This window comes from Eulemur rufifrons, chromosome 7, assembly GCF_041146395.1.
Source record: "Eulemur rufifrons isolate Redbay chromosome 7, OSU_ERuf_1, whole genome shotgun sequence".
Taxonomy (NCBI): Eukaryota; Metazoa; Chordata; class Mammalia; order Primates; family Lemuridae; genus Eulemur; species Eulemur rufifrons.
Window position 1 is genome coordinate 263,897,319 of NC_090989.1, and position 20,395 is coordinate 263,917,713.

Sequence of the window (20,395 nt, forward strand, 5' to 3'; positions counted from 1 at the left end):
TCAGTGTGAAGAGGGGCACAGGTAAAACGTTCCAGAAAAGAGATTACATTCAAGGGTACTCAGTTACCTCAAGGCTCTTTCAAGGATGGTGCCCAAAGCCTCTTGCATATCTGAAGCATACCTCTATCTAGCACAACTCTAATTTCAAAGGAACAGCTTTGAAAAATAGGTAATTTTCCTGGTTTTGACTCCTGGGGCTTTGAAAGGGTTATGTGTGTCATGACTAAACTCACCGTTTTGAAACATGCTGACAGATCTAAGAATTAGAATGAATTTTGCTTCCTTAAATATTTTTATGTTCTGAAAAAAATGTCCAAAAACAAAGATTTATATATACACATGTATGTTTATGTGCATTAATATCTAAACTATCTATCTATATCAAATCAGTGTTTGTCAATCATGGCACTATTGACATTTTTGTGCATGATGTTTAGCAGCATCCCTAGCCTCTATCCGTCTAAGACAATCAAAATGTCTCCAGATATGGCCAAATGTCTGAAAAGGAAAAAAAAAAAAATCAGCCCTCACCCCACCAGAACCATCACTCTGTGTATCTATTTTTCACAGTCTCACCCAAGTTTTTATTTTTACATTTATGTACAGGCAAAGCTGGCTACAACCCGTCTCAGACAATATGAATTTTAGGTAGCATTAAATTTTGGAAAAGCCTAAAGAATCTGCAACCAACAGCCAAAAACTGGCCAATAGTACATAGCACTTTCCAACACCCAATAGGTTTCTTAATTTATCCTCTGACATCTTAAATTTCTAAGACATCTGCAAGTTTGAATCTATAACTATTCATTTCCTCTAAAGTATGAATGAAAATTTCTGCCTCAGGGCAAAGATGCAGGAAGTAAGATTTAGACTGTGGTTAGCCTAGTGAGTGAGTGCTTTCTGTTGACAAGTGAGCTTAGCTATAACCTTGAAATTCATACCTACTATTCAATTCTGCCTCCGGGCCAAGAAAGCCTCCAAAAGGGCTCAGGAGAAAGAAAACAAACTGAAATAAGCTTAGAAAACAGTAACTGAGAGTTTTCCATCTCAGTGTTATCTCTAGATGTATAGGGTATCACGGTGATGGAGTGTGTGTATGTGTGTGTGTGTGTGTGTATAAAACCCTACTGAATTAACACTGACCTCAAACAAACTTCTAATTATCTCCAGGAAAACAAAATCCATAACCTGGCATTGCAGACATGATTTATTTCTAGCCTACTGAAGAAGCATAGCTCTAAGCAAGGCTCATAAAACTGCAATTCTCTGGATTAGGAAGATACAGGGATAAATACTGCACTAATGCTATTGCTGAAAATGTTTAATGTCCTACCTAAACCATCTAAATACAGTATTCTTTCCCAAATCACAAAATTATTATGCCCCTAAGAACCTTTAGAATTTCTCATCTAAGAACAAGCAATGCAGAATGAGACCACATGTGACTGGGGGAAGAGAGGACTGTTAACATTATATACCTCCTTTCAGAGCAATGGAGATCGTGCATGTAGTCTCTTTCTTACTTGCTCCTTGACAATGTTTCAGGATCTGCTTCCCCCAAAGTTTCAACGAGATCTTTACAAACTCATTTTTATCCTCCACCCACTTTCTCCATATAAATGTTTAAATCTTTTCTGATTTTAACACCTCAAGGCTTACTGACTACTACCCTCCAGAGATATAGAATAAATTTTGGATGTCTAAAAATAAAAAGTTTTAACTAAACAATTTAACTTACTTAATTGGCTCCACAGAGTTGAGTATTTTCTACACCTACACCAGACACAGATACGAAGCCTCATGACCCACCACTATTATGCATATCCCTTCCCTTCCAGCAAATTTGGAATAAAGTTCTAAGACAGGGTTTTACTATGTCCCATACTCTTATCAGTCTCAAAGTTATATTGCAAAAGTCCTTTTCAATTGACCTGCTTTTGGTTGCACTAATCTACTAAGCATCAAATTTTCACTGACCATTTTCTTTGTGCCAAATGCTGTGTGAGGAATGATGAAACAGGGGTAAACCCATTAGGGAAGGGATATGCATCTGGAGAAACCGACCGAAAGAAGGCAAGAAAACTCTGATGGCCTAAATTAACATCTCAACTTTATCTTGAAGGTTATGGGAAGACTCTGTGGAAATGTTAAGCAGCAAAGGAACATATTATTATTGCTCCAGAAAAACCAAAGAAGCTGTGCTATGGAGAACAGAATGGAGGGAAGCAAGGCTAAGAGGCAGGCACTAGGGAAGAGGCTGCTGCAGAAATCCCAGCAATGGGTCACACACCACTGGGAACAGAGAGGATGAACAGATTCAGGAAACAGAATTTTTAAGTCAACAGACTTCCCAACTCTCTTTCCTTCCCAACTCCAATTTACTCTTTTTTCTCATTATTCTAAACTTGAATGATAGGGAATACACTCTAACTGAAATTCTTAAGGTTAGCATAAAGGTCTGCAGGGGTGAGGATGTTCTTTCAAGAATATCTTCGTACCTCATTTTGCAAAGACAAAAAAATAACTTCTTGCTCTATAAAGTGGGATATGCTACACCTTAGTTTACTTACCAAATAACTTCTTTTATAAAAAAAGTACTTACTTTTGATTGAGCTCTGGGTATTTAATTATGAAAGATATAAGCAAGTCACTTTAAGAAAACACTTCCAAAAAACAGCAGGGAATTACTAATAACTCTTCCATAGAGAAAGATAAAGCTGAGTTCCTAAAAGACCACATTCTAGTTGTCACCTTCGATACTGTCAACGTGTGACCCAGGGCAAAGGAAAACTTTAATATGGAGAATAGCATTCCTAGAAGAGTTCCTGGGATATGTTCCTACCTCCTTACAGGTTTTCCTGAGCTTTAATATTCAGAGATTGCTGCTCAATTTTTTGTAGGAGTGAAATAAGTATATCAAATCAAATCTGAGGCCAGGCATGGTGGCTCACACCTGTAATCCTAGCACTTCGGGAGGCCCAGGCAGGAGGACTGCTGGAGGTCAGGAGTTCTAGACCAACCTGAGCAAGAGCAAGACCTCCACCTCTACTAAAAATAGAAAAACTAGCTGGGTATGATGGTGCATGCCTATAGTGCAGCTTCCAGCTACTCAAGAGGCTGAGACAGGAAGATCACTTGAGCCCAGGAATTTGAGGTTGCAGCAATAAGCTATGATAATACCACCACACTCTAGCCCAAGTGACAGAGTAAGACCCTATTAAAAAAAAAAAATCAAATATGTTATCCTGTCCCAAAATCAAGAAAGTATGCATGACAGGAGTGTTTTTGTCCTTCATTACACGCCCCCCGCCCCTTGCAAAATAAGACCTGATGTTAATAGAGAACACAGGGGGCAAAAGGCTTTGATTATTGAATTGAGGCCAAAATAGTTGGGAGCCCAATGCTGTGCTGTATCCACTACAATCACCACCATCAAAATACCACATTCACCACTACCAACAGTGAGAAGTAGAGAAAGAAGGTCTTCCCTCCCACAATCTTTCCTTAGGTGGATGGTTGATCATCTGTCTGAAGACAGACAACAGAACATAGAAATAGTATTGCAGCCACCAGTGTGCCAATAAGAGGTATGTCTGTCTAATGAAATGCAACCATCCACCCTCTACTGTCACCCCATAACAACATAAGAGTTCTTAAAATAAGCCAAGCTCTTTCAGAGCACATGACTCCATAGATGCTGTCCCCTCACAGTCCATTCATTCCTTCTGCTAGGAATTTAACACATTCTCAGCACAAAACACTGTTGAAAGATGTGGACACACCAGTAACTAAAATAGACATGGCCCCTTCAGTAAGAGCAACTGCTACAAAGAAAAATACAAGGTGCAACCTATAAAAGCATTAAAGCAGGAAGGGCGTAACCTAATCCTAGGGATAGCAAAAGCTTCTCTGATGAACTGACATTTGAGCTGAGATCTGAAGAATGATTAGGAGTTCATCAAGAGGAAGGATGGGGGTTTGTCCGGATAAAGAAGGCAGCACATAAAAAAGCCCAGAGTTTGAATGGCACCTGGTATATCTGAGGCCCTGATGGAAAAGTCAGTATGGCTGCAGAGTGGACAACAGAGAAGGAAATGTTGCAGGATTGGTGAGGAAGGCACAGGCCAGATCACACAGGACCATGCTAGCCATGCCAAGGGCTTTGATCTTTCTCCTAAAACCAAAGAGAAGGCATTTTTGGAAAAAGAGTATCATGATCGGATGTGCTAGTGTTTTAAAAGACCACGTTAGCTGCAGTGTGCGAACATGAGAGCAGAGGGGGACAGACGAACCGGGAGACTAAGATACCTGTGGCAGTCCTACGAGAAATGACAGGAGCCTAGCCCAGCTCTGACCAGGGGTGGCACTGGACATGGTGGCAAGGGCAGATCTGGGGTAAAACCGACAGGACATGATGCGGGTGGGGAGTGGGACATGGGAAGTAATGAAATAACACCACCAGAGCATCTGTGAGTGGAGGGTGACAGTTACTGAGCTAGGAAACAGAGGAGAATGTTTCTTTCTTGGGGGCCAGTGTGTTTAGGGAAGGCAAAGGCAGAGAAAGAGCATTAGTTGAAACACACCATCCTGGGTGCTCACTAGGTACGTGACTGTAGACAGGTTAACCTCTCTAGGCCTTGATTTCCTCATCTATAAAACAGGAAAACAAAAGTTCCTAACCTCACACAAAAACACTGGACAGATTAAGTAAAATAACACAAGTAAAGTTTTAATCACAGGATTTAGTATACAGTATGTCCCGACAAATGTAGGCCAGGATTGTGTTTGTTACTAGTGAAGAGGCCATTTTTGAAACTCCCCATTAAAGGAGTGATGCACTACACACACATTTCCTTCAGGCCCTCTCCAAACACCATTAGAATGCCAGTAAAAGTCTATTTTAAAAGGCATGCACCCACCTGAGGGAAAACAGAACAAACAAACCCAAGAGGCAGGAGCAACAAACTTTTAGGAGGCAGAAAGTAGTGGACTGCTATGACCTCGTATACCCTTAAAAGCTGAATCCTGAGCCAGTAGTAGGAAAAACCAAGAAACAATCTGATTTATTCAGCAAAATCCCCCATAAGGCTCAGGAATTGGTGACATCAAGTAACCCTGAAAGCGGGGCTAAACACAGAACTAACACTTTACAGTCTGCTTATGGAGTCCCAGCTACTCGGGAGGCTGAGGCAGGAGTTTGAGGTTGCTGTGAGCTAGGCTGACGCCACGGCACTCTAGCCTGGGCAACAGAGTAAGACTCTGTCTCAGAAAAAAAAAAAAAAAAATGTAATTTCTGGTACACCACATAGAAAAACTGTTTTGCAAATATCCAGTGAGGTTAAACCAGATGTATAACCAGACATCCCAAGTACTATACACATATCCACCAAAAGACATGTATAAGAAAGTTCATAGCATCTTGATTCACAGCAGCCACAAACTGGAAACTACTCAAATATCTATCAATACTACAAAGAATAAATAAGACTGTGGTATATTCATACACTGGAAAACTAAGAAATAATGAGAAAAGAATGAGCAATGGAAAAAGAAAGCAACAACATGAATGAATTACATAGATACACTGATGAGCATTAGAGTTCTGATGCAAGAGTACATACATGATTCCTTTTACATAAAGTTCAAAAACAGGTGAAACTAATCTAAAGTGACTATAGTCAGAACATTAGCAGACAGAGGGGTCTGAGAGGCAGCAGAGGGCAACCTTCTGGAGTAACGAAAATATTCCATATCTTGATATGAGTGGTGGTTACATGGATATAGGGAAAAAAATCAACTTGTATATATTTAAGATGTACATTTCACCATATATAAGTTATAACTGAATTAAAAAGCTGAAAAAAAGTTATGAGAAAATTGGGAAAACTTTTTATACATTATAGTTTATGAAATCTTGATGACAGCAGATGACAGGAATTATTTTAATATCTGTACTTGCAAAATAACAAGTTGCCACTCTATATTGGTGGCCCCAAAGAATTTTCCCAGCTTTTTATTTGGAAAAAATATATGCCTATGGAAAAATTGAAAGACTAGAATGATTAACAACCATACGTCCTTCATCTAGATTCACAAATTGCCAACGTTTTGCTATAGTCATTTCCTTTCTTGGTCCCTCAGTCTTGGCTGAACTATTTGAAAATAAGTTGCCGACATCATGACATGTCATCCCTAAAGGACCTTATTCTATGTAACTGAAGTACTGTTATCACACCCAAAAAATTTAACACTTATAAATTATTTAATATTTGGTCCATGTTCAAATTTCCCCAATTTTCCAGAAATGTTCTTTATAGATTCCTCCCATCCCCAATCCAGAAACCTATCACAGATTCATGATAGGTTGTCCTTATTTCTTGAGTCTCTTTCAATCTAGTGTACCATGTCCCACAACCACTTTTAAGTTTTTTATTATGTTTGATCTTTTATGACATTAACCGTTCTGGCCCAATATAGATATTAAATTTTCCTGGTATATGAAACCCAAAAGTCTGCAAATAATTTGCATTTACTTAGTGCCTGCTATAATCTTTATAACCACATTAGTACTCAAATACTTTTATCCTGACAAGTCTGGATGAAGCCATTTACCAAATACAGAGACAGGATAGTTCAATGTTTACACTTAGCTTATGATCATTCTGCTTTAACTTACCGCTGAGTGTGAGCAGGCCACGGGGTCTGGCTTGGTGTGGGCACTGAATTCGTGGGACTCACGAGCATGGCACTGTAGATATTTGAAGCAACCACCAGTATGCAGAGGAGTATGGGCCCAATGATTGCTCCTTCCAGGCCTAAGTAGTATGCTCCGCCAGCCACTGCCAAGCCTGTCAGGTACGGATGGCCACCTCTGGAATAAAGAGTACACCAATTAATTCATGACTATTAACACACATAAACTGGAGTAAATCTGAAATGTGTTTCTAACACAATGTTCATTCTTTAATGCACCATGCTTTTTATTACATCATCAGTTTTCTTTAGCTTAACTCAATGCAGATATAATTGAACACAGACTATAGTAATACTGAGATGCCACGATTTTCTTGCCCATGCACTAATGTGTGATGACTGCCTCTTTTTATAGCTCCAAGAAGTGAAAGAATAAAGTCAGCAATATCAATAGATATTTTGTGCCCATTACAGGTGGCTACCTGAGGTCAGTTAATGTTGGCTTACGACTAGTTATAAGTCACCTGTTAGGTTTACCTCCATCAAGGATAATTAAGTGGACACAAGTTAGCATGTAAACCAGTTAATTATGCTTTTTATAAGGCAACAATAATAGCATCCCTGTTACTCACAGGCTGGACTTCTGGCAACCTCCTAAAATATACTTTTTAACACAGTAAGGATAAAAGGCCTCAGGAGGAAAATATCTGTCACAAAGCCCAAGATTTTTACTTCACAGGAGAGTACAAATGCCCTCCACCTTATCACAATATCACTTACATAGAGTAAAATAAGATAGAATATAGCAGCACAGCACAATGATAATAAGAGAGACTGGGAAATAAGTCATGTTTGGTTTGTCTCCAGCTTTTAAACACAGATGAGAACAATTTAGTGAGGGGCAAATAATGAAATACACTAGTACACTAGAAGGATATTCTGTAATATATAACAGTTTAATTAAAGTACACTTGTGGTGAGCCCATCTCCAAGAAACCAATACATTACCTTTCATTTCCTAATGATGCCAGTTAAGTAGTTTAAGATAAAAATCATATGTACCTTAAATTCTACCCGTAAACTTTAATATAAAATTTATAGCAAAATTTAAAGAAATCAATGCACTTAAGTATAAATCATATACCTACTTCTACTCAAATTTCAACTGTTAAACACTAGTTAACCATACTGATGTTCTCCCTTTTAATTTTTTCCTCTCAAGTTTTATACATAAAATGTTCCCCTTAGACTGGCTCATAAAATTGCTTGTTTCTTTTTGTGCTGGAACTTTGGGGCTTCAGAGTCATTCTAGATCAGTTATTCCTTTACATTAATTTATCACAGAGAAAACAAGGTGGCATATAACTTGCCTCTACATTATTTATTTATTTAATTTCCAACCCCCCCCCCCCCCCCCCCGAGAGAAAGGGTCTCACTCTGTCACCCAGGCTGGAGTGCAGTGGCCTGATCACAGCTTACTGTAACCTCAACTTCCTAGACTCAAGTGATCCTTCTGGTTCAGCCTCCCAAGTTGGCTAAAACTACAGGTGCACGCCACCATGCCCAACTAATTTTTTTTTTTAGTATACACAGGGTCTCACTGTGTTCCCCAGGCTGATCTCGAACTCCTGGGCTCAAGCAATCCTACTACTTCATCCTCCCAACGTGCTGGGATTACAGGTGTGAGCTATCACACCCAGCCAACTTCTACATAATTTAAATTAACTGAAGGGTACTCTTTTTATAAACTTACGACTCTGTCTATTCTACTTTTAATTTACTTAAAGAAAATAGTATGTATTAACTATTATGACAGTTTCACTAAACCATAATCTGAATTTGAGTAACATCAAAATTAAACAACTCATGCCTTGTGAACAATGTTATTTTAAATTAAAATTTCATTATATCAGTGAGAACTCAAAAGGCTACTTCACTGAAAAATCCTACCACCAGTTCTCTCGCCCACTCCCAAGAAAAAAATAACTCCTTAAAAAAATGCAATAGAAATCCCTAGATGATTCACCAGTAACTTCAGAAGTTCTGTGGAATACTTACCCGGATATATCAGAATAGATTGCAGTATCTACAAAGTATGTTGGCAAGAGGTGAAAAATCAGCAGTAAAATGGCTTTGCATCCCAACCCTTGTGTCAGCCACAGGTCTAGAACTGCAGGTATTGCTGCCCAATACGTCCCCAGAAATGGCACTGCTCCAAGGATTGCTGCTAAAGCTAATAAAAGATTAAAAGAAGAAAAGCAACTCAGCATCATCAACAAAACAACAGAACCTAAGCAGTAGCTTCTCCTACTTAAAAATTTCTACGAAGTTAACAGATACTCGCAAACTCAAATTTTAGGGGAATGATACATCATGTTTAACTGAGTTTTCTAGTTAAATAAAGGTTCAATACCTTAAAACTTGATACTGAAAATCTAAAGTGTGTGTCTTCTTTATGGATCTGTTAAGTATTAAATAATAAAATTTCAGTGTTCTGCAGATGTTATTCTGGATCAATGGTTAATGTACAGTCCTATAAATATACCTGTAGAATATGTGTCAAAATTTGTACGGAGTCCAAAGCCAAATCAGAAATCAGTTTCTAAACCTCAGATATGAATGTATATTCTTTACCTTGCTTTTTTCTAGTAAAAATGAAATATAATTTAAAACAAAAAACAAAAAAAAAAATCTCTGCAAGCTGAAGGTCCTTGCTTCAAGCTCATCCCCTTGCAGAGCACGATATTCAAGTACTCTCTCTCCATCTGGCTTCCCTCCAGATTAAAAGTCAAGCAGACATGGGTTCTAGTTTTGGTCCTACCATCAGCCAGGTGTGTGACCTTGGAAAACTTGGTTTTTCATCTATAAAACAAGAACACCACCTACCCTCCTGCCTCACAGGGTGCTTGCATGTCAGCAGGTGGGTTAGTGGACACCACAGTAGGAAAGAACATGAATGAACTTGGGAACGTAAAGAAAGAAGCATAGATGAAAGAGAGGGCAGTGGAAATGGTGGTAGAGGCAAATGTGGAAGGCAGAGATATTTAGGAAAACAAGCAGCCACAGAAATAAAGGAAGAAAAAGTGGAAGGGGAGGAGCAGAGGTAATGTAGAGGAAAAAGAGTAAGATGGTATTAAACCATCTGGTGCTTAGGAAATGAGGGTGTCAACAGAAAAGATCTGGAGACAACTTATGTGCGCTCAGAAGCATTCATCTTGCCCCTGGGACGGTATCCCTCATGGGTTATATGGGCACTGCTCCCTGCCAATGAGTTCAATTCAAACATTCATTGAGCACCTAGCTGTTACGCTAAGTGCTAAGACATTCATTCATTTAACAAATGCTTATGCAATGCTTTCTATGTGCTGGGTATGAACCCCGCTACCGGGGGTACAGTAATAAACAAAGGTATTACAAATCATATTTCTGCTCCTAATCTGGACTAGATTAGATCTTGAGCCACAAAATTTAGTATTTTAAACTTAAGGAAACAGACCATTTCCTAATGTATGCAGAATGGCTTAACTTTCCTTAAATAGAAGACAGCGGAGGTTACAATATGGTTGTTACCTGATGGTATGAAGACAATATTGATGCCAAATATAGTATGAGTCAGCCAGGTGTACAATCCATAGAAGCCAGCCATTTTGAGGGAAGCATCAAATACCCCTCTAGAATGTCGAAAGATAAAAGAAAAAGTAAATAAACATGGTATCATATTGTGATTCAGAAAAATTGATACTTCTAGGCTTCTGGCCACTTCATCCCAAATCTGGTAATAGCTTCAATTTTCCTACTGGCCTGAAAATGTTGTTTTCATTTTATTCCAAAGAAACCTACAGACCTTATTTTAAATCTTGGAATATGTTCAGCAAACTGTTCTTTAAATTTCTCTCTGATGAAAAGATAACTGAAATGAAACACCCTAGAATACTATATTCACTGAAATAATTTACCTTCTTTTCACTTCTGAAGCAACAAGGGATAGCACAACTTATAATTCATCATCTTTCTTCTCTCATGAACAAAATTTTCCCACATTTCTTTAACCGTGTAACCAAACATACAAAATAATATCCTCTACAAATGCTATCAGAGCATTCAGGTCATTGGTGAAGAATTTGTGGGAAAAAACATTATGGAAAAGAAATTCCAAATACAAAAGAGATTTAAAAAACACATACATTCAGTGATTAATACAGAAATTTAGTACATGAAAATCTGCAATATCAGGTGCTTTGTGTTTGCTTTTCAATTAGAAGATTAGTAAGGCGGCACCGTGTGAGAAGGAGAAATAAGGAACCGTTTGGAGAGAGCACAAAGGCAGCAAACCTTAAGTAATCCCAAGTTATCACAAAATTATAAAAAACCAGGATTCAGCACAGGGGCAGGGGAAGCACTCTCATATACTCACAACAAGGAAAAGCTGAAATTGAAAAAGGAGCAAAGGTGACATTGTATACGCAATAAGAAATACCACGCTTTTCTAAAGCATCCCAAGAGGTATACTACAAGAGCAAAGTCAAGCTCTGGAACCTAGTGATTCATTTAATAGGGCTCTGAGACATGGATCTGGTGACAGGGTGGCTGCCCAGTTGTGAAACCCTGTCATCCTGACCAACAGCTTTCACTAGAGAATGTTGTAAAGGTACCACGTGACCCCCACAACAAGGACCCAGACTAAAATGGTATCAAACATACCGAAAGGAAGGGAGATATCCCAAGGAAATATAAAGGACCTGAACAGCAACTGAATAGAGGAAACAAAAGAAAAAGAGAAAATGACAGTTTCAGGTTATAAACCTAAAGGGGAAAGAATGGTAATGTCTCAAAGACATAGAGAAGCCAGATGGAAGGGGAATGGAAAAAAAGGGATTAAGTTCAGTTTGGGCTATGGTAAGTCAAAAAAGATGTTGAAAATACCCCAGAGGTAGCTGAAATAAGAGACAAGGCTTAATAGAGAACTCAGAACAAGAGATCTGAGATGCACCAGAATAGATTAATCACAGTAAAAGATAAGATATCCTAAAGGGGCATGCATAGAGAAGATGGGGCAATAATTTGCATTCTCATAAGGGACCTAAGGACAAAGATATACCAGCCAAAGAGTTAATGAAGTCATTTCTGTGGCAGGAGGAAAATCACTAGAGTGTGGTGTTCCCAGAAACCGAGGGAGAACAAAGATTTTGAGAAGGAAGAAATAACAACATCAACAACCAAAGAGAAAAAGAAAGAAAAGTATGGAACTCGTCAAGAAATAGGGAGGTCAATGAGAGAAGATACAGATGTGGTACTTTCTGTTATTTTTAAATTTTCACGACAAAAATAAGTGGACATCAAAGGTGCAACAGAATATTGCAACTGAATCAGCTCTGTGAGTGGCAAGTAAGCAAAGCTCAATCCCAAAAGGACCACTTACATGAAACAGCAGTCTTCTTTCTTCTACCTCTGAGAACACCAGTTGGTGATATTCTCATCAAGGCAACTTTTATTTATTTATTTATTTTACTTTACTTTACTTACTTACTTATGAGACTGGACTCCAGACAGGCTGGAGTGCAGTGGCACAATCATAGCTCACTACAGCCTCGAACTCCTGGGCTCAAGTGATCCACCTGCCTCCACCTTCCAAGTAGCTTAGGACTACAGGGGTGTACCATCACGCCCAACTAATTTTTAAAGACTCTCTTGTAGAGACAGGGTCTCATTATGTTGCCCAGGCTGGTCTCAAACTCCTGGTCTCAAGCAGTCTTCTTGCCTCAGCCTCCCAAAGTGCTGGAATTACAGACGTGAGCCACCACACCCAGCCATGGCAACTTTTAAATAATTTGTGGACTCTAAACACACTACGTATTGTTTGCAGTTACTAAGCATGTAACCCAATGAAGGATGAAAAACAATATATTCCCCTCTACCTCGTTACTCATGATCTGGCACACAATCTTTATAAAACAGCAGAGAAAAATCCTCTAACGATTTACTCAGAGATACAATTTTTTAACTTTCTCAAATTCCTAGCAATATTTTCTTTTCTCTCTCTCTTTTTTTTTTTTAAGAGACAGAGTCTCGCTCTGTTGCCCAGGCTAGAGTACCGTGGCGTCAGCCTAGCTCACAACCACCTCAAAACCCTGGGCTTAAGCAATCCTTCTGCCTCAGCCTCCTGAGTAGCTGGGATTACAGGCATGCGCCATCATGCCCAGCTAATTTTTTCTATATATTTTTAGTTGTCCAGCTAATTTCTTTGTATTTTTAGTAGAGACGGGGTCTCGCTCTTGCTCAGGCTGGTCTTGAACTCCTGACCTCGAGCAATCCTCCCGCCTTGGCCTCCCAGAGTGCTAGGATTACAGGCGTGAGCCACTGCGCACAGCTTTCTTCTCTCTTTTCATATATCAGCTTTATTGAACTGTAATTTACAAATAAGACTCACAATTTTTTTTTTAAATGGAAAGGTTCTATTTTTAATAAAGAACATGCCAAATCTTGTTGATAATAGGTATTTTGGCTGTCGGTGCCCTCTCACTTTCAATAGCTGGCCTGGGCCCAGCCAGCACACTCTGACCCTCCACCACAATCAAAACTCACAATTTTTAAGTGTACAATTCAGTAATTTTGACAAATGTGTACCCATAACCACCACTACAACCAAGATACACAACATTTCCTTCACCTCAAGAAGTTCCCTCGTACCCTCTACAGTCAGTCCCTCCCAGAACCCTGGCCTCTGACAGCCATCAGGTATACTTTCCATGACTATAATCTTGCCCTGTCTGTAATTTCATATCAACACAATCATAATTTATATAGGTCTTTTTAAAATTGTGGTAAAATATACATAGCATAATATTTACCATCATTTTTAGTGTGCAGTTCAGTAGTGTTATGTATATTCACTCTGTCTTCATGTAGCATTTGGTGTTTAGTTTCTTTCACCCAGTATAATGCTTCTGAGCTTCATCCACACTGTTGAGTATATTAGTAGTTTGCTCCTTTTTATTGTTGAGTAGTATTCTATTATACAGATATACCACCATTTGTTTATCCATTCACCAGTTGATGGGCATTTGGGGTGTTTCCAGTGTGGGGCTACTGTGCTGCTATGAACATTCAAGTACAAGTCTTTGTGTGGACACATGCTTTCATTTCTCTTCTGTAAATACCTAGGAGTGTAGATACTAGGTCATATGTTGTCTATTTAACTTTATAACAAACACTAGCAATTGTTTTGATCTTGCAATTCAGAAAAAAATAATAGTCCATGGATACCAACCTAGAAGTCACTGCCTCCTACATCATACCACGTCTCCTCCAGATGTAAGGTCACTCCACACTTATGGTATTATATGAGTGGATACTGGCAGAAAGAGCAAATCAGCTCATGAAAAGCTAAATGACAATGCATCTGAAGCCCCTAGTAACTGACCCAGTGCACAGCAGATGCTCATTAATAGTAGCTATTAGTAGAAAATGTGGTGTGTGTATACACATACATATACACAACACAATACTAATTAGCCTCAAAAAGGAGGGAAATCCTGTCATTTGCAACAACATGGATGAACCTGAAGGGCACTATGTTAAGTGAAATAAGCCAGGCACAAATACCACATGACCTCACTCATATGTAGAATTTAAGAGTTGAACTCACAGAAGAAGAGTGATGGGGTAATGACAGGGGGACAGGGAGATGTACAAATGGTACAAAGTTTCAGATAGGATGAATAAGTTCAGAAGATCTATTATAAAGCATAGTGATATAGTTAATAATAATGCATTGCATACTTAAAAATTGATGAGAGATCTTAAATGGTCTCACAACAAAAATGATAAGAATGTGAGATGATTGATATATTAATTAGCCTGATTTAACCATTTAACAATGTATACATATGTCTAAACATATTATACACTGTAAATATAAACAATTTCTTAATTTTTTTAATTTAATTTTTAGAGACAGGATCTTGCTCTGTTGCCAAGGCTGGAATGCAGTGACGTGATCATAGCTCACTATAACCTTTAACTCCTAGGCTCAAGCAGTCCTCCCACCTCAGCCTCAGCTTCCAAGTAGCTGGGACTACAGGTGTGCACCACTGTGCCCAGCTAATTTTTTTATGTTTTGTAGGGACAGGGTCTCATTATGTTACCCAGGCTGGTCTCAAACTCCCAGCCTCAAGTGATCCTCCCACATTGGCCCCACAAAGCACTGGAATCACAGGCGTGAGCCACCACAGCGGGCCTATACAGTTTTTGTCAACTCTACCTTATTTATTTTTTTTTTAAAAAGAAAAGGCAAAAAAGAAAGTCCTTATAACAGGGAAATAGTTCTAAAATTAGATAGTGACGATGGCTGCACAAATTGTGAATACACTGAAAACCACTACATTGTATACTACACAGTGATTAAAATGGTCAATTTTATATAAACTTTATCTCAATAAAAGAATTTTTACACAAAGAGAGAGGTAGGACAGTCAGAGTCAGGGAAGGAGACACGAGGACAGGGCAGAGCTCAAAGACAGAGAGATTTAAAGATGCCAAGCTGTTGGCCTTAAAGACGGAAGAAGGAGCCAGGAGTCAAAGCATGGCAACCTTTAGAAGCCAGAAAGGACAAGAAAACAGACTCTCCCCTAAATCCTTCAAAAAGAACATAGCTCTGCCAACATCTTGACTTTAAGACTTCTAACCTCCCAAACTATAAGATAAAAAATGTTTTATATAATCCACCAAGTTTATGCTAATTTGTTAAAGCAGTAACAGGAAATACAACCTACTACGTGCCAAGCACTTTGTTACATGCTTTGTATATGCAAGTAGCATACCAGAGAGTTTCAGTTCAGTTATTTTAAATTGCAAAGTACAGAACAGGCTATATAAGCAATAAAATATAACACTGACATGTAATCACTCATCTCTTAGGTTCTTTGGAACCTAAAATTCAGAGACTGCTAGGAATAATTTACTCCCATAGTCAAATAAAACTTTATCTGGCAATAACTAATGGCATGCACAATATAGTCTGAATGGCTACCAGAAATCATTAATTTTATCAATGCAAGAATATTCCCTACAATCATACCACTTAAAGATCATTCCCTCATTTCATTTACTCATTGATATCACAACCAAATAATCAACATTTTTTGGATACTCAAACTCAGTGAGCACTTCCCTGCTGTCTTGCTATCAAGGAAAGCCATTATGATACACACTTCGTCAAATCTCCTGCAAAAATCACAATAGATTCGGACTTGTGGCATTCCCCAAGGGTGGTTGCGTGTGACTCGTGCTGTGTGAATCTATGGTGTCAACGGGAATTACCCTTCCCTTTGTAACCGCTCACAACCGTACGATCAAGCATCTACTGAAGAAACTGACAGAAAACCTATCTCAAGTTCACCAGTCTAATATTTCCAGAATATGTAGTCTTCCTCCACTCTAACTCTCTCTGTTGAATAAAAGAATATTTGCCTGTGCTCAGTATTCTGGGACTCTTTCTTTTCATGGATTATTGAAAGATTACTGATGGTTTTTCTTTAACTGCATCTACAAGCTTTCCGAGTACTCAGCAGTTGACAAGAATCAATTCAGAAGACTCTGGATGCTCTTTCACGCCCTTCTTTTGTGGTAGCTCAGTTGATCTGATTTAGCTCAATGGGAAAAGAGACTGACACCAGCCACTGAGCTCTAACAAGGCCTCTTCCTCATTCAGAGTCCTTCTATTACTACTGTCATAGATGTTTGCCCCAAACCATACATAGACTCCTCTCTGTTGGAAGATAGGCCATAGTGCATTCAATCCAGCTATGCTCTATCTGAGCATACCTCTCTCTCTCTGTGCAATAAAAGTTCCAAGAGTCATGAAGCTTTTTCTCTGCTAAATTTTTCCCTAAAAAAACCCCTATTGTATATTTATACTGTATGGCACTACAGGTGGGTACACCCATGCCTCCTTTACACAACTATGTATACATAACTCTTCTTCGGGGGCTTGAACTGATTGCAAATGATTGTTTAGGATGTTGATTTTTTCCTAACCAACTCTTTATCTTCATCTTTTATAAACTCTAAGATGAAGCCAGGCATGGTGGTGCATGCCTGTAGTCCCAGCTACTCATGTGGCTGAGGTAGAAGGATCACTTGAGCCCAGGAGTTGGAGCCCAGCCTGGGCAACATAGCAAGATTCTGTTTTTACAAAAAATTTAAAAATTAGCTAGGCATGGTGGCACACTTCTGTAGTCCCAGCTACTCAGGAGGCTGAAGTGGGAGGATCACTTGAAACCAGGAGTTCGAGGTTGCAGTGAGCTATGATTGAGCCACTACACTGCAGCCTAGGCAACAGAGTGAGACTCTGTCTCTAAAAAAAAAACAAAACTCTAAGGTGGAACTTTTTCACACATTTTCTGACATTTCATCTCAGCTATCTGCTCTCTCTCATTTCTGACCAGCAAGACCATTCCTGTTACTTTTCTAAACTGAGTAAGAGAAAACGAACAAGACAACTCAGGATTTGATCAGATGACCCAATTTTAATGGAATGAGATTTGAAGCAAGGAGTGGGATGGAGAGAATGATAAACCACAGTCAAGAAGCTCTATGACTTGGAGTACAAGGGGCCACAGGCCACAGCCAAGTAGGAAGCACATGTGTAAGGAAGAAGAAAAGTAACAAAGGAGGAGTAAAGAGTCCAAAATAAAATTCTGCCTACTCTACAACACTGGGTCGTCCCTATTTTCTTTGTAAGGGTCAAAGAGGAAGACTTCCCAGTATTCTATCCTCACTGCAATTCAGTGTGCCTCAACTGAAGGTGAGCTCGTGGGGAGAGTCCGGTCAGTGTCCAGAGACACAGCACAAACAGTTCCCAGTGGGGAAAGTATTCCCCAGCTCCCTTGAATGCTCTCTAATCTCTCTCATTTTTAATTTATTTTTTAAGTTGACATGATAACAATTGTATATATTTACGGGGTTCACAGTGATATTTCCATATATATAATGATCAGATCAGGGTAAATAGCATGTCTATCATCTCAAACATGTCATTTCTTTATGTTGGGAAATTAAATGTCCTCCTTCTAACTACTTGAAACCATATATTATTGTTAACTACAGTCATTCTACCATGCTATAGGACACTAGAACTTATTCCTCTCATCTAGCTGTAATTTTGTATCCTTCAGCAAATCTCTCCCTATCCCCCTTCTGCCTACTCTTCCCAGCCTTAACTTCTTTTGGGAAGTCACATCTCCCTCCCTTCCCTGGTTCATCTGCCCCCGAGACCCAGCTCCAAAGTATGACAGAAACCTGGTTAACATTAGATTCCCCACATGAAGGAGATGGCCGCATTGTGCATTCAGACCTAGACAGCTGCTGAGGGGCACGGGGGAAGAGCTGCTTCCACTGAAGCCTTCCATTCCCCCCACCCACTCCTCCCCGTTCCCTGGAAATAGTGTGAGTCACAGACAGAAGCTACAACAATGGCATCACATTAGATCATCTGGAGACTCTGACTATTGTAATATTAACTCAGTAATTTTATATCACTAATACGTGGTTTTGTGTCCTTGACAATGCTTAGTGATCATGGATGCTTACTCTAATGCCAACTGAAAAAGAAAAAAAAAAAAAAAAAAACAAGGGGTTGTTTCAGCTACATAAGCAAATAGTAAACATTTGTATCTCAAAACTAGCTCTATTAGAAACCTATTGAAATGAATTTAGCAATTTTTAAACCAACACAATTTAAAACCAAATACATGACAAAAAATGTAAGATCATTTCCCCTGGAAACCTAAAAAACTAAAGGTTCAGGTTTATTAGAACAATCTTTAACCATGTAGGCTAAAAAGGAATATATTTACTGTCATGAATACTCTTTAAGAACTCCAGCTAATTTAATGTTCCCAAATATGCACAAGAGATTCTGCCTCTCTATTTCAGTGATACGAGACAGATCTCTTCAAATAAATGAAAACACATTTTCTTACAGATTTATACTTTTCCTTACCTATTTAAACAAATACTGTTTATATCCTTAAATGAATGAGAATTTCTTTCCAATGAATATTCAATGTGCTTAAAGTAAAAAGTGAAAATACTGATTTACTGAATAATTTTTTTTAACCTAAACATTTTTATTTTACTTTATTTTATTTTAGAGACAAGATCTTGCTCTGTCATCCAGGCTGGAATGCAATGGCAGGATCACAGCTCACTGTAGCCTCAAACCCTGGGCTCAAGCAATCCTCTTGCCTCAGCCTCCCAAGTAGCTAGAACTACAGGAGTGCACCACCATGCTCAGTGAGTTTTTCTATTTTTTTTAGAAATAGGGTCTTGCTGTGTTGCCCAGGGCTGGTCTCAAACTCCTGGGCTCAAGCTATCCTCCCACCTCAGCCTATCAAACACTTTTAATTCTCCAAAATTGGGGGGTACATGTGGGCAGCACATTCACTTTCCAAATGAAAATCTCATGGAATATACATTCTCTTATCTAATTCATCAGGACACCCACCCAGCAGCACTGAAAAGCTGTACTCCCAGCAAGCAAGAGCCATACCCGTGTGCATGCACTCATGTGAAAATATCACACACACTAAATTGCATTGAGGCCGTGACAACATGCAACTTAGTAATGTGCAATATCTCCACCAGAGCAAGCAGAATGGGAGCATCAGGGAAGAAGGGTGTGATGTATACATTCAGGAGACAACATGCTGCTAAAGAGAGGAAAATGGTTTGGGAATAAAGGATGCATGCCACTGACTCAAAAATTCATGAAATGATAACCCAATCACAAATGTGTTCAATTTAGAAGAATACTTATTCAGAATTAAAATAATAATTAAGGTTCAAAAATTCAATGAGATAGGGATCATAAAAAAGCCACATATTTCAGAAGGCAAAGCTTTAAGAACAAACACTTTCACTGTCTGGTCATGCAGTTATCCCCCAATTTCAATTCCACTTTTAACTTATAAACGAATCATATAAAATGAGTTTAATGATTTCCACTTAACTGTAACACTGATGACAAATAATGACCAATGCTTATAAAATCTGGTATCACTGATAATTTGCAGATTAAACCATTCTTTGATATTACAATAATATTTTATAACCATTTGTATAATATTTTTCCTTTTAAAATCTTTCAAACATATTTCTTCTTGAACACAATCCTTCAGAATGAGATATCTGACAAGAGCTCTTAGAAACAGAACTATTATCTACATGAGAAAGCTCTTCAGAGGAATGTAAACAAAACCTATACATTTTAAGTCTTGAATTTGATCCAATAAAGGAACAGCCCAGAGAATTTAGACTGCAAAAAATCAACTTGAATTACAATCTTCCATTATAACTTGATATAGCTTTGGTTAGAAAAACAGCCCAAGCCATAACACATTCTCTAGTTCATACCATATTTATCAGACTCTCATAAATCTATAGATTTTGAGAACAATTAAGGATTATAGTTCTGGTACTAAAGGTTGTTCAAATTTTTTCTGTATTAAATATAAGATGATAAATGAAAATTAACGGTTTTTGTCCCAGTATACTTTGGAACCAAGACGTGAGCTACTATTATAGTATATAATTAGTCTGTACACTCCCAAGAAGGGTCAAATCTAATTTGTAAAAGATATATTTCCTCATATCTTTGTGGATAATAGCACTTTTTCTAATCTCAAATTCTCTATTAAGCTGA

At 38.5% G+C, this 20,395-nt stretch overlaps 1 protein-coding gene across 1 annotated transcript in view; it reads right to left on the reverse strand.

The window, feature by feature from the left end:
- Positions 1-20,395, reverse strand: part of TMEM245 (transmembrane protein 245) — an 83,935-nt gene that overhangs the window by 2,998 nt on the left and 60,542 nt on the right. Inside the window, exons 15-17 of the mRNA XM_069476651.1 lie at positions 10,264-10,364; positions 8,752-8,926; positions 6,677-6,871 (exon numbers count right to left, since the gene is read on the reverse strand). Of these exons, the coding sequence (XP_069332752.1) occupies positions 6,677-6,871; positions 8,752-8,926; positions 10,264-10,364 (471 nt within the window). The remainder of the gene's footprint in view (positions 1-6,676; positions 6,872-8,751; positions 8,927-10,263; positions 10,365-20,395) is intronic.